Here is a 25170-nt window from a genome sequence, read left to right as displayed (position 1 = left end):
TAGTGTCACATTCGCTTCTACATAGGGATCCCGCTGCCTTGCCGCACGGTCGAACCCTGGGCTTTCCTCTCGGGCTGTGGTTGTCCTCTCCCGTAGCATCTACCTTCATGCTAGCCTTGATATCATATCAATAAGGGGGTGTTGATAATCGATTCATTCCGACGCTTCCAGTCGAGCGGCCCTGCATGTGGCAGGATGCCTTACTTTTTCTGAATTCTTTCGTATATGTTTTAAGTATAGATGCTGTATCGATATACAATAATCCTGGTCAATACACGGCTTGTGACCTCACCTGATTTGATCTCCAGAAGGATGAGCTTGGTGGGACCTGACAGCCGCGCATGTCTCTCATAGAGTTCTGCTCCTCATGGATCTTCACCAGGATCGAGGTACTCCTGCCAAGCCTGTCTCGTATATATCAGCCTAACTCGACCCATCTTTCCACTACAATCCTACACCTTTTGTTGTCTTTACCCTAGCTGCATCACCTGCCTCATCTCGTGTACCTATTATTAAATGTTTACGTATTCCTCTTTCATCTCCAAGAACCATAACTCCCACCACAGAGCATCGCTAAAATGTGAACCCTCTCACTACGCATACATCATTTCTGCTTCCTGTTGGTCCTCTGATCAAAATCTTATTTCTTTCTAATTCCAACTGAGGTTCAGGACCCCCATCCTTCTGTCTCTCCTCGAAACACCAACTTTGGCATTCTGGGAGAGCTTAGGGTTTATCCCAGCACAACTTCTGTAACTTTCCCTGGGATGGGTACTTTATCACTGGCTGGGATGCGATGTATTGTGCTGAACGCATAGCAAATGTTATCTTGGCTGGGATGCTGGCCTACATCCCATCTCCTCAGTCGTGGTTTGATCGCTCCTGCTCAGATGCCAAACACACTTTTGTGAAGAGAGTGTGCTGAGTTGACTGCTACAGACATCTTTTTGGCCCTTTACCAAAAGTATATCCAACATTGTATGTAATTCATCTTTTCGTCTTCATTTTCGACCAGATCAATCTAATGCTAGTTCTCCAAGTGATAACGCTGCCCTTTAAGGCACAGTTTTCCTGTTACAAATCTTTGAATAATTCAGATTCTAGACCTCCTCCCTCCGAACCTATGACATATTGATCGATTGATTGCCTTAATTCAGGGACTCTTGTACATTAAGATAAGTGTACACATGTGCAGTACACCACAGTAACGTACATAGTAGCTTCCTATAGGATAACTTACTGAACCTTTACAAACATTTCCAGTAGGTCCATGTATTGTAGCAAGATGTATTTAGCAAGATGGAGCAGTCAACAAAGGAGACCCCCCCCCATACAAGGCACATATGCACATGGTATATCCCCCTCTTTAAAACAGTTGAAAAGTTTAAAAACCATGCTTATTATGTCTAGCAATATACAAATTGATTTAGTTAAGGGAATCTTTCTTCGTCAGTGTTTCCTAACTGCTGCTCTAAACTGGTTTTGTGAATTTATACATTGTATATTATTTGGTAATGAATTCCATTCTTTAATAGCTTTATGATAGAAGGTATGAGCTACAGTTCCCTTAGCTCTTGTTACACACAAGTTAGTAGTCCTGATTGATTGGTTATTTACTACCCTTGAACATTTTCTGTAAGATATGTGGGCCCCATCTGTTGTTGTATATGTTAAAGACATGGTTCAATTTTATTTGCTTAACCCTATTCTCTACACTTAACATGTTTACTTTCTCCCTCTGTGCTTGACCAATGTGAGCTCTAGGGTTTACTCCTTAAACAAATCTAAAAAAATTGTTTTGACAAATTTTTAGCTGCTTTATGGATTTACTGCTTACTCCAGAAAACCACGAACATGCATAATCAAAATGAGGTTGAATTAAAGCAGAACATAAGGCTTTCTTAATTTTCTGATTAAAGCTATTTGCTTGTCTATAAAAATATTAATCTTGCATTTATTTTCTTGATTATAAACATAGTTTAAATCCCATGAGGCACATCGGTCCAAATTAACTACTAGCTACTTCAATGACTTTATCTCTTTTATTGCCTGACCTTTACATGTTAGTGCAAAATTATTTACCTTCTCTAGTTTTCTTTTATATCCTGCTATCATAACTTCGATTTTTCGTAGGTGAAGAGACATTTTGTTATCAATCATCCAATTATTACATGATTCAAGTTCTTTTCCTAATCTATTCCAGGTAACATTAACATCCTTGTGCGATACAATTAGAATACTCTGTCATTGTGTACGGTGTGTTATTGAAGGTGCAAAAGTCTAATTGTCATAGAAAAGGTGCTGGAATAAATAGATATTCAAAAGTGCCTTGTTATTATCTGTGGTTTACATTTAGTGATAACCTCCTCCCATATTACATAATGCTACATGGATTACGGCATTACCGCTGCCATTCTTGTTGGGTGTACCTCCTTTGAAATTCTTGATTCAGAGTTTTTGTGATGCCGGAACCAGAGGAAAAAAGACGTAATTAGACCATTGGAACATTGTATAGGTTTGCAATACTAGAATTTACTTCTCTGTAAATGTAAAAGTTTATAATTAGTGTAAGTGTTTGGAGATATACTCTCTGATGTATAAAAACGTCTAGAATGTCCGTTTTGGTCATGACTCAAAATAAAACCCCGTTCACTGGTACACACATAACTATGCCGTAATACACCTTAATACACAGCCTATTTTGTTAGGGTAAAGCAAGAAGTGAACACCTCTGTGCTGCACAGTCATACATAAGTGTTCTTCATGTCCTCCTGCCAGGTCTGGGCAACCTGGCCTCGGGTACCTGAACGCGACCTGTGTCATCAATGATCGTTGTGGCTGCTGACAGCAGCAGAGCGTCTCTGTTAATGTAAGTGTATTTTTGTGGTATAAACATTGTTCTCTTTGTTTTCGTGGTTGTTAGCGGTAAGTTTCACTTTCAGTAGACACATGTCGGGGAAGATGAATGCATGACATTATTGATTTACTTGCAGGAATGAGAAAGAACTGCGGAGCTGGGTCAGTACGTGTGTCAAAAAATTGTCTAGGTCAGTCTTGTTACAGGTTATTTTACTGTGACAGGCCGTCCTGGAGGTGTCTGTACTGACACAGATCGCACCGTGTATGACTGTGACTCTTCATTTTTGGTGGACGTATTTGTTGTGTCTGTTGTGTGTGACGTAACCAGAAGCATTGGTAATTTATGAAAAAAAAAAAAAAAGTGGACGCTCATGTTCAAGTTATTGCATTTTGACGATTTTGTTCCTTTGGAATCCAGAAACTCTGTTGAGTTGTTATAATGCTGGTTTTTTGTATAGCACCTCCCGCTTATTTAACAGTAATTCCTCAATAAATGGGCAGGGCTTTGACTTTGAGGGAAGTTGGATTAAACCACTCTTTACTAACTGTTCAGAGTGTAAGGAATCTGTTGGGCAGTAACGTCATCAAACTATCATCTAAAAAAGAGAGGGCCTATAATGTTCTCAAGTAATTTATGTGGAGTGAACCAGGGTATATGAAGCAACTGGGGTAAACCGTGGAAATTGTGTGGGGCCTGGATGTGGGTAGGGAGCTGTGGTTGTGGTGCATTACACATGAGAGCTAGAGAATGTATGTGAGCCAAGGAGGCCATTTCTTCATCTGTTCTTGGCATTAGCTCTAACATGGGAAGCTGCAAACAAGTATGGGAAACTCTGTAATTACCTTTCCATTTTCCACCCAAGAAATAGAATCCAAATCCTGCTGGACAGTCCAGTTCATTTAAAGAAATTTGTTGTTTAGTCTATAAAAGACCAAAAGTAGAAATAAGATAAAGATGGCATAGCTGCAACTCCTTTTAGAATTGGTCACTTTGGGTATCCCAAAGTTTTCCTGTTGACACTTGATAGGAATGCTGCCAACCACCATCTCTGAAAATAATGAACTTTTCCTTCAATACAAGGGAATTCAGCTAATTTTGGACCTCATGTATCTTATGTGCCTATTCAAATCTGTGGATAGAAATTTTTTTTCACAATAGTATTAAGTAGTTATCATAGTACCTTACAAGATATTTATTATACATTTTTATTTTACCTTTGCTGAAGCACGGGGTAGTGATGCTGTATCCCATGGGGCGGGTTAACGCAATATGTGCATGTGTATATATGTATATGTCTGTATATGCATATGTATGTGTATGTATATGTGAATATGTTGATTGTATATGTGTGTATATGTGCATGGATGGGTATTTATATCTACATTTGTGTACATGAGGGTATGGGCCATTCTTCGACTACTGCCTGACTCTGCCTCACTGACACAGGAAACGGCGATCAAGTTTGAGAAATAGATGAATTTATTTGAATTCAATTTTCCCCTCTCCTTCATAACTCACAGTACTGTTCAGTTATTTATTGATGAAAAATTGGATATATCAATGCTAATAAAAGACCCGCACTCTTAAGTATTTATCTATAGAAAAAAAAGGAATTTGTCATAGTAGAATGAAAATTCCAAAGCTAGGAAATGCACAGTGTCTAGCTTGTTGAATTTTCAGGGGTCTTCAATCCTAACAGCTTAGGCTGGGCTGAGATACCACAGCCCAAAGGCTCACATACCCCCCACAGCCTGGCTGATGAGAAACATTTTGAATTAGTCTAAGGTACTTTTAAAATTTTCATTTGCACATCCCATGGTGTTTCTGATGACTGCAGGCAAGATTTAGAAGAGACTTGGGCCCCAAATATTAAAGATGTTCTGTCTTTTTGTGCATATCACAATGTTTTGATTTCATAGGTAGTATTATACCTTCAGTTATGCATGTTGTTCTAGTAGGACATTATTTTTCGTGTTGGTGTCTGTTAAATTACCAGTGTTCATTGTGGTGGCAGTGTGACGATTTCAGGATCTATGAAGTTTCGGAAAGTGTAATTTTATAATGGAATTTTATCAGTGATGTTAGGGGTATTCATCAGTTTTATGGCCTTATCTATATTGACAAAGATTAAATCATATTTTGTTTTCATGGGCTCCACCTGCAGTTGGTAACAATGTAAGTCAGGAGTCACCTTTGATGGGGCCAAATTGCCCCACAGGAGAGTGTAAAGAGAGCAATCCTGCCACTGTTCATCTTAACCAAATTTAACCTAAGGTTGAAGGTGAGGTGAAAAGTTGTTTTGTAGGTGATTTTGAAGGTTACATCAGGGTGATCATTGGCCAGAATTGTATATACAAGTACTTATCATGTAGGCTTTCAATGAAACATTTGAGTGTTTTGTCTAACTAAATTTCCTTCCATTGTGGTCTGTCCCTTATGTCTGAGGTATTGTCCATGGTAATATACAGGTTAGAACTTCTCCAACGACAGCAGCCTTTGCTCACCCTGTATGATTAGCCCTAGAGTCATCACAGCAGCTCACCAGTTATTCAGGTTTGCCCTCAGCCAGTCAGCAACTGCCATCAGGCTGACTGCATTGACCTCCTCCCTATCAACTGTTTAGGGCTCACAATTTTTTGGGGATCATACATGTGTCCATATGCTACTGCCATTGTTAGCTGGCTTTTCATAGATCAGTTTATTTTTTTTCAGTTTCTGTATCATTTAGTTATTTTGTTGTACTTATAAAGTTCCATTTGTAGATTTTATATATGTATGTTGTATGTTAATATATACTTTTCAGTTATTAATTGCTTTTCTTACAGTCTGTACATTCATTCATGTTTCCTGTGGCCTAATTGATAATTCTTTTGTGGTGTTGTAAATGTGTTGATACTGGGAGACTCAGTTGGTTGGCACATCTTGGGCTTAAAAGTGATTTTTATTTCCAATGGACATTACCTTGGCTGTCCAGTGCCTGATGAACAAGGCTTTTACAAAGTCCTGCCTCTTATAATTAGTGGAAGGATTATTTTACGGCCAGAGGTTTAGATTGTAAATGCAAATGCATTAAAAGTCAATTTAGTATTTTTGCTGTGGCTTTGTTGTCTTGAACCAGGTATCATTTTTCATAATTAATGGACCTATTGATTGGGTTATGATTCTTTTGCTTCAGACTTAACTGTAAAACTCTTTAGGGTTGTTTTTGCTGTTTTCAGCTATATACACTCCATATTGACTTTACTTTGTCGTACAACTCTCATACTTTCTCTATGCAAATTTACATAACTTTCGCTGTCATGTTGGTTATTATATTTTGCCATTCCACCACATTGGTTTCATTTTAGAAATAGATTGTCTACTATGCATTGTGTACATATGTTTCCCTTGCTGCTTTGAAGGTTTTTGTGGAGCTTTTTCAAGGTACGTTCAAATCCCTTTCATTGAGTATATCAGCCCAGGTTTACCTGTCAAGAGCAGTACTAAGATAATTAGAATTTGCATGTTTAGAATTGGGTATTTTTTTGCAACTACCATGTTGACATACATTACTTGCAGTATTGAAAGCAACTTCAAAAGTAGTTTGTCGGTGATCACTTGTGCCAGACTTTTCTCCAACTTCAACATTACTAATAAGATCCTTATTTATAGTTCAAACTAAATCTAGTTTATTCTTTTTGTGAGTAGGTTTCTTAACTAATTGGATTAGGGCACTATCAGAAAATTGAGGTTGAGTCCCTGCTGGGAGCTATTAGGAAGGGATTCTTCCCATTTAGATACTGTTATATTAAAATCTCCTTACATGATAGAATCTTGTTCATGACGAATTTCTGCTAACTGATCATAAAATCTTAAATCTACCCCAGGTGTCTGTGTAGAGGGCTTGTAAACTAGTCGTACTCATGTGTTTATGTAGTTTATCCTTAATTTCTGCAAAAAATGAAGTCAACATTCTCATCAGTTACAACAGTTTTTTCTACGGAATTTGAATGAGCTTTAACAAAGAGCAAGACACCACCATATTGTAGACAATACTGTATTTTATATATATTTATTATACTTTATTGCCATTTCCTGTGTTGTATTTCAATTAAAGTAGTAATCATAAAGATAAATCTCAGTCAAAGTTAGGTAATGTGTTTTTAGGTTTATTTTATTTCTAGAAGTGTGTCATCTACTTTTTAGGTGATTTCCGATATTCCTTGTGATCCTCATAGCACCCCTTGCTAGTGACATGTATTCTTAAAGAATTATAAAGATTAATCAGATTCCACTACCCTGGTTGTATTGTATCCTCCATTTCGTACTTTATTTTAATGCTGTGAAATAAAGTCTCTCATATTCCAAAGTAAGTTTCATGGCATCCCAAAGATGAAACTTTACCAAAATGGAGTGCCCCTGGAACTGGGAGTAGTCTTTGAACTGTACAGGGTCAGGGACTATATTACAGTAGCTGAACTCACACAAGATCCTACTATGCACATATAGATAAGGTTTTAAGATTAATGTTCCGAGTTTAGTCCTGCCACTACAAAGAACTGATTACATGTGGTGATATAAGGGGATTGGGTATGACGTTGATGAGATAGAATTAGGGATCAGAAAATTGCAAAATAGGTGAACAAGACATTGAGAAGGAAATATGAAAAGTAATTGACCTCTTATAGAAAAGTTTAAGTTGCAGATGGGAGTGGTTTGTGAAATACTGAAAAGGGTGAAAGTGAAGCTACATTACAATAGATTTATAAAATCTAGAGGAAATGGTTGTTCCATTTTGTAAAAAAAAAAAGGTATTAATGATTACCATAAACATTACTAAGAAATAAACCTTCATTGTGTAACTAGCAAGATATATTATAGGGTACTCATTTGTTTTATCAAAATTGTTACTGAACTTCATGTTAGTCAAGAAGAAGAAGGTGGATTTAAGAATGGAGGAAGTGCTTAGACTTTTTTTATTTCACAAAGTTTTTGTTGATGTTATGGGCTTAGATTAGAAGACTTGTGTTAAGTTTAATAGGAGAAGTTTTTAAGTTCTGACTTTTGTAATGGAAGTTGTATTTATGTTAGAGCTAATGACAATGTAAGTATTTTGAAATAAGTGTAGCTGTATGTCATGGCTTTGCAGTATTGCCATGCATTTATGGATGGATATTATATGAAATGAGAATGAGAGGAGGGTGATTGTGATGTACCACCTGAACCCATTTGGAATGGTATGGTAACCAACACAGTTGTTGTGTCCACTTGTTTCTGTTCTTTAAGCAGATTCAGAAGAGTTAGCTGAAGTGGTAGCTTTCTTTGATGTGTTGGAGGAGGATATTGAAAATAAAGCAAGTATGGATGAGGCCGCTTTTGTTTTTGATTGATGGATAGTTGTAGTTTAACATCAGTTTGAATTGTGAAAAATTTGAATTATTAATGAATTCATGTATCACAGAATGATGTTTGAGGATCAAATTTTTATAAGTGGTATACTCTGAATGTATTTTTTCTATTGTTTTTATAATTTCAGCAGAAAACAGGTACAGCGTACAGTATGAGTGAGATACGCTACTTTGACAATCCATACCCAAAGGACATCGGGGAAGACAAAGAACATATTCTAGATAGTACAAAGAAAAAGGTATGTTCTGAAGTCTAAGTTCTGTAAGTAGGATCATTGCACCTATTGAAGTACAAGTCTCATTTGAAGTCTTATTTTGTGCCTTTTGCATTTTGTGCATCAGTACTTGTTTAAATTACTTATGGATGGGATGGTGAAGTAGGAGGTGGGTGAGTATGCAGTCTCTAGGGAGTGAAGGGGACTGCAAAGTGAGTTAGTTCTTGTTTGCTGATGATACAGCAGTGGTGGCAAGTTCTAGTGAGAGACTGCTAAAATTAGTGACTTGAGTTCAGAAAAGTGTGTGAAAGGAGGAAGTTTAGAGTAAATGTGAATAAAAGCAAAGTTATGAAGTTTAGATGAACAGAGGGACAGTTTAGTTGGGTTATGACTGATTGGAGAAACTTTGGAGGAAGTGAAGTATTTTAGATACTTTGAATTAGACATAGCAGCAGTGAAACCATGGAAGCAAAAGTGAGTGATAGGGTTTGCAGAGGAGGATGGGATGTGTTGGAAATAAATGTTTAAGGACAATATGTGGTGTGTGATGGTTTGATCATGTTAATGATAAAAGGGTAAGAGAGATGTGTGGTAATAAAAAGAGAGTGGTTGAAATAGCAGAGAAGGGTGTGTTAAAATGGTTTGGACATATGGAGAGAATAAGTGAGGAAAAGTTGACAAAGAGGATATATGTGTTGGAGTTGGAGGAAACAAGGAGAAGCAGAAGACCAAGTAGGAGGTGGAAGGATGGAATGAAAAAGATTTTGAGCAATTGGGGCCTGAACATGCAGGATGGTGAGAGGTGTACAAGGAATAGAGTAAATTAGAACAGTGTGGTGTAGTGGGGTTGACGGGCTGTCATTGGACTGAACTAGGGCATGTGAAACATCTAGGGGCTGGAAATCCTCCTCTCTCATTTTTAATTTTCCAAAAAAAAGAACAGAGAAGGGGGCCAAGTGAGGATATTCCCTCAAAGGCTCAGTCCTCTGTTCTTAACGCTACCTCACTAAAGCGGGAAATGGCAAACAGTATAAGAAGAATATATCTATATATTATTTATTTATTTTATTTTGCTTTGTCGCTGTCTCCCGCATTTGCGAGGTAGCGCAAGGAAACAGACGAAAGAAATGGCACAAACCACCCCCATACACAATGTACACACACACACGCCCACACACGCAAATATACATACCTATACATCTCAATGTACACATATATACACATACACAGACACATACATTTATACCCATGCACACAATTCACACTGCCTGCCCCTATTCATTCCCATCGCCACCTCGCCACACATGGAATACCATCCTCCTCTCCCCTCATGTGTGCGAGGTAGCACTAGGAAAAGACAACAAAGGCCCCATTCGTTCACACTCAGTCTCCAGCTGTCATGCAATAATGCCCGAAACCACAGCTCCCTTTCCACACCCAGGCCCCACACAACTTTCCATGGTTTACCCCAGACGCTTCACATGCCCTGATTCGATCCACTGACAGCACATCAACCCCGGTATACCACATCGATCCAATTCACTCTATTCCTTGCCCGCCTTTCGCCCTCCTGCATGTTCAGGCCCCGATCACTAAAAGTCTTTTTCACTCCATCTTTCCACCTCCAATTTGGTCTCCCACTTCTCCTCGTTCCCTCCACCTCCGACACATATATCCTCTTGGTCAATCTTTCCTCACTCATTCTCTCCATGTGCCCAAACCATTTCAAAACACCCTCTTCTGCTCTCTCAACCACGCTCTTTTTATTTCCACACATCTCTCTTACCCTTACATTACTTACTCGATCAAACCACCTCACACCACACATTGTCCTCAAACATCTCATTTCCAGCACATCCACCCTCCTGCGCACAACTCTATCCATAGCCCACGCCTCGCAACCAAACAACATTGTTGGAACCACTATTCCTTCAAACATACCTATATATATACATATATATACTCACACACACACACACACATACACACTATTCATTTTCATACTTGTTCACCATTTCCTGCATTAGTAAGATAATGAATGCTAGGAGCAGATGAAGAGAGGCTGCATTCGCTCACATCCATCCACTTAACTGTCATTTGCAGTGCAGTGAAACCACAACCCCCTGTCCACAACCAGTCCTTACACTTTTCCGTGGTTTCCCTGGGCCCTTCACATGCCCTGGTTCAGTCCATTGACTGCATGATGACCCCGGTATACATCATGACATATCACTCTATCTTGTGCATGCCTTTCACCCTTCTGCATGTTCAGGCAATGATTGCTCAAAGTCTCTTCAATTCTATCCTTCCATCTCCAATTCAGTCCTAGGTAATGCCAGGGTCTCTTCACAGAAATTGGACCCAGGATAATTATAAATACAAAATGGTATACTCACTCACTTGCTGCCCCAGGAGTCCCATGAATCCTTACGAGGCTTCTGCAGCACTCAGGAAGCTGGCCATGTCCACTGGTTGGGACCACAGTTCATAAAGTGTTGTTATGTTTTTTGTGTATTTATGTCCAGAGACTGGGGGACAATTGAGTTGTGAATGCTCAGTGTCTTCTTTATGGTAGTTGCATATCTGGCATGATGGGTCTTTGGATATTTTGAAATGGTGTTTGTAGTGTTGTAGTGGTTGATGATGCCCAGAGCATAAACGGAAAGTATGACTTGTGTTTATCTGGGGATTGTGGTTTCTGAAGAGTGTAGTGTCAGTTGTCTGTCTAGGGTTAAAAGAGTGATTGAAGACTTTCTTGGTGATGCAGGCATTCTGTTCATGGTGAGCCATTGTTCCAGATGTGTAATATGCTGCTTGTTTGTTGTTGCTACTGCGGTGTTAAGGTGTTGTGATGTGATTGTGAGATTGTCTGCATATGAAAGAATCTTTATGTTGAGTTTTGCTAGAGATAATGGGAGGTCATGTAGGAAGAGATAGAAGAGAGTTAGAGAAAGAACTGCTCCTTGGGGAAGTTGGTCAGCCTCTTTTTTTCATTGTTATGGAGGGTGGTGTTAAGTACTTTTTGAGTTAGGATGCATAGTGGGACAGTATCAAAGGCTTTTTTGATGTCTACAGCAACTAGTACAGTGAGATTATGTTTGTTACAGGGGAGAGAGTTCTTCACTCGAGTTGCCCATCTCTTAGTCTTGTATATGTATGTACCATTTCTTTACTCTTATGTATGGATGTACATGCACACACACCCTAGCCTGTCATCGACAACAATTTGATGAGGTTACACTGACATTGGCAACACTTTGATGAATTTACACTGTATCAGCAACAATTTCATGAGTCTACACTGCATCAACAACAATTTGATGAGTTTACACTGACATCAGCAACAATTTGATGAATTTACACTGCATCGACAACAATTTGATGTCTAGACTAAGTACCCATTTTGTCAACCATTCCCTATGGGAGGTTGAATAGCTGTAGACCACCTGCCATTAGGATTGTAACCATATTGCTACAGTTCACTTTGTTCTGTCCAGACACTCAAAACCTTTTTCTCCTCTGTCTTTCCATTTTCAGTTTAGTCTTCGCCTTCTTGTCCTTTCCACTTTTGATAAATATACCCTCTCAGTCAACCTCTTAGCATTTTTTTTTTTTCTTTTGTATGTCCACACCATTTAAGTGTACCCACTTATGCTCTCTTATAACCATATTCATCCTATTACCATACCTCTCTCTTACCTTATTGTCTCTCTCTTTCTATATTATTGCTTAATCAACCCTCCTCATACCACATATTACCCTCAGACAATTCATTTGTAACACATTCACCCTTTTCCTGGTTTGATCAGGATGATGGTTCTCTTCTGCACATCCCACAACCAGGGTTGTCTACTAGAGCCAGTAATATAAGGATAGTGGCTTTTGTCTTAAGTTTCAAAAGGAACCTGTAGTTGGTTTGGCTAAGGAAAGGGATCTTTGGCATTTGATGAATGTCTTTGTTTGGTGATTGGTGATACCTGTTTAGAATTGGTTGGCCTTTGTTTAGTGATTGGTGATACCTGTTTAGAATTGGTTGGCCTTCCTTATGTGGCTTTGTATATGTCGCCATGAGAAGAGGATAGTCTCGAGAAAGGGTCTGTTGTTGATAAGGAAATTTTTGTTTAAATAGGCTTATTACTTCCTCTGTCACATGAGTTTGCTCTCAACTGCTTAGAGTGTTTTATCTGCACACGAGATGTACAGGTTTTTGAGTGTGGAGAACCGTTTCTTCACCATAGGAAGAGCTCTGTGAGCACCCACTTATTTTCCCTTTCTATCTATTTTTCATAGAAAACTCTTGATAGTAACAGGCTTGAGATAACTATGTGGTGTGATGTCTTTGGCCTGAATAGGTTGCTGCAGGGTCAGTGTGCCTTATTTATGAGCATCTCCAGGTTTTGTATGTTTTGTGATGCTTTCTCAGATATTCATGGCACCCTGCTTACTTCTGAGAAGTGTGTTTTCATCATTTTTTTTTTTTTTTTTTTTTTATACTTTGTCGCTGAGATTAAGTAGAAATATTTCTGTTTGAGATATGTAACTTGGCTGTTTATTACAAGTTACTTTGTCAGGTCAAATTCATATGGAGCATTTGGATATACATGAATCTTAGTGAAGATAGTTTGCTAACTTGGGTGATGTATGATATTTCGATAAACTAGGAACATGCACTTGCTTTATTCACATGCTGCATCTGTAATTTTGCATTTCTGTTTGTGATGATTGGTTGACATTTCAATATAATTGGTAAGAATAGCTGATTTATAGCTATCTTGGGTTTTTAGCATAACTATTATACTGTATTACTTTGATTTTTGTGTTATGCAAGCTTTACAGAGTTTATGTATAGTTATATGCCCCATGTCTCAGATTTAAGATTGTTAACATAACTTATTTTTCAGCTCTCTGAAGAATACATACACAAAGCATGGGACAGCATAAGGACATTGTTGAAAACTTTGGATGTAGGAGTGTCAAAGGGAAATGAATCAGGCGATTATTCCATTTACACTGGCACGTGTGGTTATGTGGTCCTATATCTCCACTTGGCTGAGGTTCTTGGAGACAACACTTATCTACAGGTAACATATAATGTAAAAGATTATCTGCCATAAACAAGAATAACATGAAATTAGTGTCATATGGTTTTTATTAATATCAAGTATCTTAGAAGCTTTTATAGACAGAAATATAAAACCAGACTAGGGTGAACTTAATACTTGATACTTATTTCTGTTTAGATATAGTAGTATATCTCTAGAAGATGTTATTTCTTTTTGAGGTACCCTCAAGAGAAGTTAGGCATGATTTTATCAACATGATTATGCATATAAGCATAGGCAAGAATTGTTGACAGTAGCTATCCTAAACTGTGTTCTATATATGTGAAGCATCTTGGGTAAACCATGGAAAGGTCTGTGGAACCTGGATGTTACTAGGGAGCTGTGGTTTCAGTGCATTACACATTACAGCTAGAGACTGAGTGTGAACGAGTGTGGCCTTTTTTGTTTGTTTTCCTGGCACTACCTTGCTGAAGCAGGGGGTAGCAATGCTGTTTCCTATGGGCCGGGCTGGTGTCAGGAATGGATGAAAGCGAGCATAAATATGTACATATGTATATATGTATATGTCTGTGTATGTTTGTGTACATGTATGTATATGTTGATATGTATATGTATGTGTATGGGTGTTTATATATATATATGTGTATATTAGTGGTTGGGCCATTCTTCGTCTGTTTCCTGGCTCTACCTTGCTGACGCGGGAAACAGTGATTAAGTGTAATGATGATAATAATGATAATAATGATATATAGTAGCATAATGTTAGAAGTTGTAAGGTAGAATGTAGAAGAGGTGGTTAGTTGAAGTGAGAGAATTATTTAGGGCTGAGGATATTTCATATGAAGATGATAAAGGAATGAGTAGGGACTGGATTCATTGGAAATATTTTTTGTGTCGATGTGTTTTAAATGAAGACATTGGCTGCACTTGATGAATCAACTTGGTGTAGGAAGTGATAAGTAAGAATCACTTTTATAGTGTGGAAGTCCATACTTTACTTTAACATACTAGGAGTGAGTTGAGGATGAATAAAAGTGATTCATTGGCTGCATGTATCTGATGCATCTCAGGTATTGGGATTGGAATTGATGAAAATTTTATTTCAGAAAGCTACTGAAATAGTAGAAAAAACAGTGGGGAACCTTAAAGGCCGAAGACTCTCTTTCCTGTGTGGTGATATTGGTCCCTTAGCACTTGGAGCAATCATAAATAGCAAGAACAAAATGGAAGAGAAACTTAAGTTATGTATTGCAAAGTAAGTTTTGTTTACTCTTTTTCACCTAGGGCTGAAATATTATTATCCCTGTTAGTGTTGTTTATCTGTCAAAAATGTTAATCCAGCAGCATGCACAGAATACTGCTTAGAGGATTATCGCTAGGCAGTTCATGGAAAATCTTATGAAAGAACTGAAAGAGAGTTTTTTATAGGCATTTATAAAAGAAATGCATTAACCTCGATAAATCCTTGGTCCAAGGTTTTTAGGCTCAAATCCTGCCTCTCCCATGTGATTAAAAGTTTGTGAATCCACTGATATATGTCTAGAACTTCTTTTCTTGGTACCTACTATGATATTCTTTAGTAAATGGATGGAGGTAAGAATTTTTACCTTGCCATTGAGCCAGCCTAACACCTGCCTTCCTGTCACATAATTTTATTGTAAAGCCATCTAATTTATTTGTGGAGGTAGACAGTCTGGCTACAAATAATACCACAGTTACATTAAGATATAAAAAACGATTTTAATGTGTCCCAGAAAGCTGCATGAATACATTTACTTAAAGACTGTACTGTAATTGCAGTGCCGTTACTCCCACCTTTGTGTGTGTCCTACTGACCTTCCCTTCTGCATAGCCACTGCCAAGGTTATTTTCTCTTTGTTATAATTTCGGATGAAGTAGACAGCACTGTTATGATTTTGGATGAAGTAAACATCACTTTTTTCAGATAAAGTTGTGAAATAGATTTTCCCATCATGTGAGTTGGTTACTCTGTTGGTTTCTAATGTTCCTGATACTCAGGGGTATTTTCTTTGTTAATAAGTCTTTTCTTGCTAGTGGGTTAAGGTCAATAGTTCAACTTACTATTTTGGAATTTTAGAGTACTGATATTGCTGTGTTAGAATGAACATCGTTGCTTAGTTTATTTTTTCACAGGTTGATAATGGTTTACATGGAAACATGGCTATTCATTTGCATATATCAGATGTAATTTCACTTATGGGGCCCCATCTGTTGATTTTTCTCATCATTGAGTATTGTAACTTTTGGAATATTTGTATACTACTGGCACTAACAGTTTCATTGCTTAGTCTAATCCAATCCTTCACCCCCTTACCCTACTTCTCTTCCTTTCCAACAAGCTTTTTACCTAACACTTCAGTGGCTTATTATATCTCCCTAATGCCTGCTCTTGCTGTAAACCTGTCATCCAGTCCTTTTGGAAGGTTGTCTGCTCCATTTCATTCATAGAATCTCTTACCCTTAATGATCAGAGCAAGAAAATAAGTTATGTGATATTGTTTTTTGGAATATTTGTATACTACTGGCACTTACAGATTCATTGCTTAGTCTAATCCAGTCCTTCACCCCCTTACCCTACTTCTCTTCCTTTCCAACAAGCTTTTTACCTAACACCTCAGTGGCTTATTATATCTCCCTAATGCCTGCTCTTGCTGTAAACCTGTCATCCAGTCCTTGTGGAAGGTTGTCTGCTCCATTTCATTCATAGAATCTCTTACCCTTAATGATCAGAGCAAGAAAATAAGTTATGTGATATTGTTTTTCTGTATGCGGTTTTATTTTTTGCAGTATCAAGGAGATGGAGCGGAGTGTACTGAATATCAAGTCAGATCTCCCAGATGAACTCCTTTATGGAAGAGCTGGCTATTTGTATGGTCTTCTCCTTATTCAGCAAAAGGTATACTGCACTGCTCTTCATTTCATTGGCTTTATTGCAGTGTGCTCAATCGTTTTTTTTTTTTTTGGTTTTGTGCTACACAACCACAAACTGATATGATATCAGGAGAGGTAGAAAATCTAGACATCTTGAATTATGAAACATTTAAGTTGCTTAAGCAATTCATATAGCTTTATTTAGATAGCTTTCATATTTTTCTGTGTTTACAGACTGGGAAAGAAGCCAGCTTTCATATTTTTGTATGTTTACAGTTTGGGAAAGAGGCCAGCTTTCATATTTTTGTATGTTTACAGATTGGGAAAGAGGCCATAGATGACAAAATGGTACGCTCAGTTGTTACTGCAATATTAGACTCTGGACGTGCCCTTTCTCGGAAGGGGAAATGGAGTTCTCCTCTGATGTACCAGTGGCATGAAAAACACTACCTTGGGGCAGCCCATGGCATTGTTGGTATACTTTTTCTGCTCCTGCAGGTCAGTAACTGTGTGTTGAGTTGAGAAAGATGTAGCATAATGGTACTATATTTGTAAGTTAAGAAAAATGAAAAGGGATTGAGTGAGAATGGTGCAAATGTCTGTGTTGTCCATCAGATTATTAGCATAACTTTAGTGTTTGTGCAGAAAAAAGCCAGTTGAATAAAATTTTGACAATATTGATCACTTTTTGACAATTAAGTAATTTGATGTAAAAATGTGTGGGAGCAGTTTGATGGTTGTTGGCAGTCATTAATAGTCCAAACCAAATTCCTTACCCAGCTGCCATAATTTTGGGTTCTCACAACTTGAAAGAGGTCATTACTTGCTTTTTCATGATTTGTCTATCTTTATCTTGGACGCCTGTTCCCAGCTGAAACTCCCTCAAGGGGTTGGCCATGGCAATAAAGTTCCCATTAGGGTGAACTCCAGTGCCGCTTCACAACTTTTAGTGCCTCACTCTTAAAAGGCCGCTGGCATAGGGTGACTCTAGCATAGTGGTTGTAGAGGCTCCTGCTTAATGTTCCTTCAGATTATTACTACCTAAAGCTCCTGTCTACCTAATGTTTCTTACTAATGCTCCTGCCTAAATGTTCCTACTAACTATTTCTATCTACTGCTGCTACCATTTTGCCTGAAGGCAGGGCTAGTATATAGTGAAGAATGAGCTGTGTGAGTTAAGAGTTGTCAGGTGTTATGTAAGACAAGGAGAGATTATATGTTTTTGGACAGAATAGCAGTAGTCCTTGTGTAGATAAGGCAGAAAGAAAAGGGAGCTACTTTGTCAGAGGAGTACAGCTTCACATCCACTGAAGTTCTGGCTCATGACGCAGCTGTTACTAACCCTCCCGATACCCAGAAGGTCATTACTGGTAATGTACCTCCCTGATCGGTGGTTGCTTAGCAACTACTACATGCTTGCTTAATCATGATCAGGGAAACATGCACAGGAGGACTGGAAATTGTTATATTCCTTGAGCACAAATTTCTAGTCTCAGCAAAAAAGTTCCTATGATTATCATTTGAAATAAGGTTTCATGCATTGTTTTATTTATGGAACAAATTCTATTACTGTACTTAATTATGGTGGGTATATTACATGTCTGACAGCATGGTACTGTCTTGGAAGTCAGGTGGCATGATTTGCTGCCTTAGTTACCTTTTGGTATTGAGAGCGGAGGGATTTCACTTTTTCTCTCTCTCCTTATGTTTAGTGATATTATCACTGTTTCTGTTCTGCCAGTAACTAAAGTTGGTCTAAAGAAGTTGTCCTAGAAAGAAAAGACCTTTATTCTTGCTCGGAAACAAAAAAATGTGTCTACAAGTGAGATTTCAAGATTCATTGGCAGGGCTTACTTCACCATCAGAAATATTTTTTATTTTTCTTCTGTTAAAGATGGGTCTTGTTGACCTAGAAAGGCCACTAAAATGATGATAACTTGAGAGGGGGTAGCTTTCAACATTCAATTCTAATAAAATGATGGTCACAAGGTCTGCAAGTTCTGTTGTAATTATGAATATTGCTAAAGCTGAGCAAAGAGTTTGAACATTAATAGCAGTCTTCAAGTTTGCCACTTAGCAATAGGTTTGTTCCTTGTGACTCATGAGTTGGGCTTTTGGTGCCCAGTTAGGTTATGTTTCAGCTCTCATTGGCCTTAGTTTTGGAAGGTTGCTTGTCACAAGAGTGGCTATTCTTCAAGCTGTAGGGTCTCTTGGTTGAAATCAACTAATCTTGTAGTGATATGGATTATGTGATGATTCAGCTTTGCTTAGTGAGTTGTGTTCCTCTATTTATTTATAAAAAAAGTTCGTACATGACTGCTGTCTTGTGTTAGTGTAGTTGCACTAGGAACAGATGAAGAAAGGCTGCATTCACTCATACATTCTGTAGCTGTCATGTACACTGCACTGAAACCACAGCTCCCTATCCACAGCCAAGCCTCACAGTCCTTTCCATGGTTTACCCCAGCTGCTTCACATGCCCTGGTTCAGTCGATTGACAGCATGTTGATCCCTGTATACCACATTGTTCCATTTTACCATGTCTTTTGCATGCCTTTCATCCTCCTGCATGTTTAGGCCCTGATCACTCTAAGTCTTTTTCAACAGTTATCCTTCTGTTTCTAATTTGGTTTGCCCCTTCTTCTTCCCCCCACTTCTGACACATATCCCTTATGTTAACATGTTCTCACCCATTCTCTTGATATGTCCAAACCATTTTAGCACATCACCTTCCGCTCTCTCAGCCACTCTGTTTTTGATTGCCACATCTTTCTCTTATCCTTTAATTCCTTGCTTGATGAAACCACCTTACACCACTTAGTGTTTTCAAATATTGCATTTCCAGCACTTTCACCTTTGTTTCCACATCCTCATTTGTAGCCCATACCTTGAATCCATGTAACATTGTTGGGACTACTATTTCTTCAAACTAACATATTTTTGCTCCCAAAGATAGCAATCTCTCACATTTTCTTCAGTGCTTTCATAACCTTTGCCCCCTCACTTTCATGACTCACTTCAGTTTCCAGGGTTCCATTTGCCACCATGTCTACTCCCAAGTATCTAAAGCACTTCATTTCCTCAAATTTTTCTCCATTTAAACTTACACTCCAACTAACCTTACCCTCATCCCTATTAAACTTCATAACTGTGCTTTTATTCAACTCATACAACTTACCAGATGCACTCTACAGGCTTATACCTCTGTTGTCTGAACACTCACCCTTATCCCCCCTGCCTTTATGCAGTAGCGCTGTACATGCATTTTGCCAATCCTCAGGCACCTCAATGTGATCTTTACATACATTGAAAATCCTAACCAGCCAGTCAACAGCAGTCACCCCATTCTTCAGAAATTCAACTACAGTACCATCCCTTCTGCCACCTTGCCATATTTCATCTTATATAAGGCGTTTGCCTCCTCTTCTTTCTTCACCAAACCAGCCTTTAGGACTTTCTCACTTTGCATACCGCCCCAACCCAAACACTATGTCTGCCACCCTGTTATCATACACATTCAGCAGTCCTTGTTATTTACTGACGATACAGCATTGATGGCAGATTCAAGTGAGAAACTGCAGCTGTTGATGACCTTATTTGGAAGAAGAGTTTGTGAAAGTAGAAAGTTGAGAGTGAATGTGGATAGAAGCAAGGTTGTAAGGTTCAGCAGGGTTGAGGGGGTAGGTTAGTTAGGGTGTGAGTTTGAATGGAGAAAAATATGAGGAAGTGAAGTGTTGTAGATATTTGGGAGTGGGTATGGAAGCATATGAAACCATGGAAGCAAAAGTGAGTCATAGGCTGACGGTTTAGGGAGCACTTAGGAGTGTGTGGAGAGAACATTATCTGGAAGGGCAGAAATGAGCGTGTTTGAAGGGATAGTAGTCCTAATGATATTATATTGGTGTGAAGGATATGCTATAGATAGTGGTGTGTGAAGGATGGTGGATCTGTTGGAAATGAAATGTTTGAGGACAGTATGAGGTGCGATGAAGTGGTTTAATTGAGTAATGAAACAGTAAGAGAGATTATTATTATATTATTATACTTTGTCGCTGTCTCTTGCGTTGGCGAGGTAGTGCAAGGAAACAGACGAAAGAATGGCTCAACCCACCCACATACACATGTATATACATAAATGTCCACACATGCACATATACATACCTATACATTTTAATGTATACATACACAGACATGTGCATATATACACATGTACATATTCATCCATGCTGCCCTCATCCATTCCTGCCGCCACCCCGCCACACATGAAGTGGCACCCTCTCCCCCCCGCATGAGTGCAAGGAAGCGCTAGGAGAAGACAACAAAGGCCACTCTCATTCACACTCAGTCTCTATCTGTCATGTATAATGCACCGAAACCACAGCTCCCTCTCCACATCCAGATATGTGGTAATAAAAAGAGTGTGGTTAAGTGAGCAGGAGATTGTGTGCTGAAGTGGTTTGGATAAATAGAGAATATGAGTGAGGAAAGGTTGAAAAAAAGGATATGTGTGTCAGAAGTGGAGGTAACGGGGAGAATGGGGAGATCATATTGGAGGTGGAAGGATTTTGAGCAATCATTGCCTGAACATGCAGGAGTCTGAAAGGCATGCACAAGATAGATTGATATGGAATGATGTATACATAGCTCAACATGCTGTCAGTGGACTGAACTTGGGCATGTGAAGTGTGTGGGGTATATCATGGAAAGGTGTGTGGGCCCTGGTTGTGGATAGGGAGCTGTGGCTTCTTTGCTTTACATCTGATGACCAGAGAAGCAGTTTTGGCCTTTCTTCATTTGCTCCTGGTGCTGCCTTGCTAACATGGGAAACGGCGGTCAAATATGAAAAATGTTCTCTTTTGCACAACACAGTACAGTACCAGTACGTTGATCCTCTTTAATATGCTGCTGGTTTATCTGTCATGGCCATCCCTTAGAGGGAAGTTGCCTTGAGCACTGAAGCATTGTCTATGAAATATACATTGGTCATATATTTTTTGTTTTAAAATGGTATTGCAGTACTTTGAATGCTGATTTACCTCACATCAAGCTGAATCACACCTCAGAGTAATATTAGTTTTCCCCAAGATGATAATGTGCAAGTACATGTAAATGAGAGTAATTTGAAGGCTAATGGTAATGAAAATGCATGAGTTATGCTTCTTAATATCTTTTGGCCTTGTCAGAATTAAGTGGGCCAGCTATTATGTAATTAGTTTCTGAATATGTTTATTCATATTGTCAGTCATTTTTTGATAACACTATATATTTCTCCTCAAAAGTTGTTTCAGACTATTTCAGTGCCAGATATGAAAACTTTAGTATCTTTTTACTTTAAAGTACTGAGAAAGGTCATATGAAAAGTTTATCTTTTCATAGCAAAATTATATTTTTGGGAACTGGCCCAGTAAATTAAACATATTTCTGAAGGGATGATATTCATAGGACTGTCTTTGATACAGACATAGCTTTTTGTATTTAAGAAACAACTTGTTCTTCCATCAAACTTATTTCCAGTTGAGCACTAATTATGGAAAAAAATTCACAGGTAAAGGACCAGCTTACTACTGAGGAGTTGAATGAGTTGATTAGACCAACGATTGACTATTTGTGTGGTTTGCAGTTTCCTTCGGGTAACATGCCATCTTCAATAAGTAATACAACAGATCGACTGGTGCACTGGTGTCATGGTGCTCCTGGTGCAATATTTCTTTTTGCAAAGGCATACCAGGTAAGATCAAATATCAGTTGAAAGTGAATTGCCTATAGATCATTTCATGAGTTTTTTATTCAATGTCTTTGTGTACGGTTTCTTTAAAATCTCTCTTGGTGGGTGTATGTTCCTTGTTACATACATGTTTCCCTTTTGATATTTTAAATTGTGCATTTGTTATGATAGTTAACATCCATTCAGTTTCTTTTAAACTTGGACTACCTAGGTTGCTTAAATCCTGTAATGTAAATGTAGCCTTCAGCAATAGCAATACTATCAAGAGTATCGTAATCAAAAATGCACCAGAAAAGTCTACAGGCTGTGTTTACACAATACCCTGTAAAAATTGTAATATGTTTTATGCTGGGCAGACTGGTAAGGGTCTTTATGTTTGACCTAAGCAACATAAATGTAGTATAAAAACAGGACAAGAATCAAATGCTTTGTTTAATCATGTTAAGAATTATGACCATTGTGTTGACTGAAGTAATGCCAATTCAGTTAACTGTGACTCTTTTACCATGAGAAATATCATTTAATATATTGTTATTGAATACACAAAGAATTGTAACATTAATTGCTGTATTGTAGGCAAAATTTGTAAACAGTTCCCTTTCTCGTGCATACAATAAGAATTTTACGACAGGCATGTTGCCTGACCCGAACACACCAGTCTGAACACTACCATCCAATAACGCTTATTTACCAATGGTGTCTTAGTTCTGTCTCTTCCTTGTACGTCAAGTGACAGTTATACGTCTTCTATCTCATTCTTGTATCTCCACTGACGATGTGGTCATTACATGAAAGTGCACTTGGGAACTTAACATGTTTCATTTTCCTGTGGTTTAAAGCATATATAATAGATCACACACACCACTGTGACCTCTTGTAATATTTATTTATTTATTTATTTTGCTTTGTCGCTGTCTCCCGCGTTAGCGAGGTAGCGCAAGGAAACAGACGAAAGAATGGCCCAACCCACCCACATACACATGTATATACATACACGTCCACACATGCAAAAATATATACCTATACATCTCAATGGATGGGGTTGTTAGGGAGGTAAATGCAAGAGTTTTGGAAAGAGGGGCAAGTATGAAGTCTGTTAGGGATGAGAGAACTTGGGAAGTGAGTCAGTTGTTCACTGATGATACAGCGCTGGTGGCTGATTCATGTGAGAAACTGCAGAAGCTGGTGACTGAGTTTGGTAAAGTGTGTGAAAGAAGAAAGTTAAGAGTAAATGTGAATAAGAGCAAGGTTATTAGGTACAGTAGGGTTGAGGGTCAACTCAATTGGGAGGTAAGTTTGAATGGAGAAAAACGTGAGGAAGTAAAGTGTTTTAGATATCTGGGAGTGGATCTGGCAGCGGATGGAACCATGGAAGCAGAAGTGGATCATAGGGTGGGGGAGGGGGCGAAAATCCTGGGAGCCTTGAAGAATGTGTGGAAGTCGAGAACATTATCTCGGAAAGCAAAAATGGGTATGTTTGAAGGAATAGTGGTTCCAACAATGTTGTATGGTTGCGAGGCGTGGGCTATGGATAGAGTTGTGCACAGGAGGATGGATGTGCTGGAAATGAGATGTTCGAGGACAATGTGTGGTGTGAGGTGGTTTGATCGAGTAAGTAATGTAAGGGTAAGAGAGATGTGTGGAAATAAAAAGAGCGTGGTTGAGAGAGCAGAAGAGGGTGTTTTGAAATGGTTTGGGCACATGGAGAGAATGAGTGAGGAAAGATTGACCAAGAGGATATATGTGTCGGAGGTGGAGGGAACGAGGAGAAGTGGGAGACCAAATTGGAGGTGGAAAGATGGAGTGAAAAAGATTTTGTGTGATCGGGGCCTGAACATGCAGGAGGGTGAAAGGAGGGCAAGGAATAGAGTGAATTGGATTGATGTGGTATACTGGGGTTGACATGCTGTCAGTGGATTGAATCAGGGCATGTGAAGTGTCTGGGGTAAACCATGGAAAGCTGTGTAGGTATGTATATTTGCGTGTGTGGACGTATGTATATACATGTGTATGGGGGTGGGTTGGGCCATTTCTTTCGTCTGTTTCCTTGCGCTGCCTTGCAAACGCGGGAGACCGGCAAAAAAAAAAAAATAATCTCAACGTATACGTATATATATACACACACAGACATATACATATATACACATGTACATAATGCATACTGCTGCTTTTATTCATTCCCATCGCCACCCCGCCACACATGGAATAACAACCCCCTCCCCCCTCATGTGTGTGAGGTAGCGCTAGGAAAAGACAACAAAGGCCCCATTCGTTCACACTCAGTCTCTAGCTGTATGCCATGCGTACATAATCATATATCTTTCTTCTATTTCTTCACTGTAGAGTTCAAGAGTGTAGGTAGGTAGAAAAATATAGAAAGAAGTAAGAGAAGGTGGGGATAGTATCACTAGTTTGAGAGGCTGACTTGGAGTGTTGGTGTTTGGTGACTTACATGGCAAATTATAGCAGATCCAGTTGCATGTGTCTCCTGATCATTTTCAACCAGAATACAAGAAATGTCTTTGACTCAATACTACCTCTCCTTTTCAGGTTTATGGAAATATCAGTTACCTTGAGCATGCTAAAAAGTGTGGTGAGTGCATTTGGGAACGTGGGCTTTTGAAGAAAGGCTACGGTCTCTGCCATGGATCAGCTGGGAATGGATATGCATTACTTTACCTCTATCAGGTAAGAGCTGTCAGTTTCTATATACACTTCTTTTTTTATGCATGTTTGCCATTTCCTGCAAGGCCTCAAGCCTTCAAAGCATTTTTCACTCCTTTCTTTCACCTCTTCCTTAGTTTTGCCTTTGTCCTTGTTCTTTCCTCTTCTGAAATATATACTCTCTTAATCATCCTTTTTTCTCTTAACTTCTCCATACGTCCATACTGTTTAAGCACGCACTCTCCTTCTCTCATACAAACTCCTCTTACTATTACATTGCTCTCTTACCCAGTCATATCTCTGTGTGAAAGTTAGTTTCATACTATGTTACAGAATTCAGTACCTCCTCATCATTGTAATGTGT

General features: G+C 38.6%; 1 protein-coding gene across 2 annotated transcripts in view; it reads left to right on the top strand.

The window, feature by feature from the left end:
* The first annotated feature begins 373 nt into the window (after positions 1-373).
* The window catches only part of LOC139754990 (lanC-like protein 2), a 28151-nt gene continuing 3354 nt past the window's right edge, over positions 374-25170 (top strand). Inside the window, exons 1-9 of one of the 2 annotated variants that reach the window (XM_071672876.1) lie at positions 374-389; positions 2779-2869; positions 8379-8486; positions 13364-13543; positions 14632-14780; positions 16334-16442; positions 16736-16915; positions 21963-22145; positions 24693-24830. In XM_071672876.1, coding sequence (XP_071528977.1) covers positions 8400-8486; positions 13364-13543; positions 14632-14780; positions 16334-16442; positions 16736-16915; positions 21963-22145; positions 24693-24830 — 1026 coding nt within the window. In that variant the 5' untranslated portion in view covers positions 374-389; positions 2779-2869; positions 8379-8399. Of the gene's footprint in view, positions 390-2778; positions 2870-8375; positions 8487-13363; positions 13544-14631; positions 14781-16333; positions 16443-16735; positions 16916-21962; positions 22146-24692; positions 24831-25170 lie in introns of those variants that run through there. The other variant, XM_071672875.1, reaches the window with a different exon arrangement.

This window comes from Panulirus ornatus, chromosome 18, assembly GCF_036320965.1.
Source record: "Panulirus ornatus isolate Po-2019 chromosome 18, ASM3632096v1, whole genome shotgun sequence".
NCBI lineage: Eukaryota > Metazoa > Arthropoda > Malacostraca > Decapoda > Palinuridae > Panulirus > Panulirus ornatus.
This window is presented reverse-complemented; position numbering and strand designations above follow the sequence as displayed.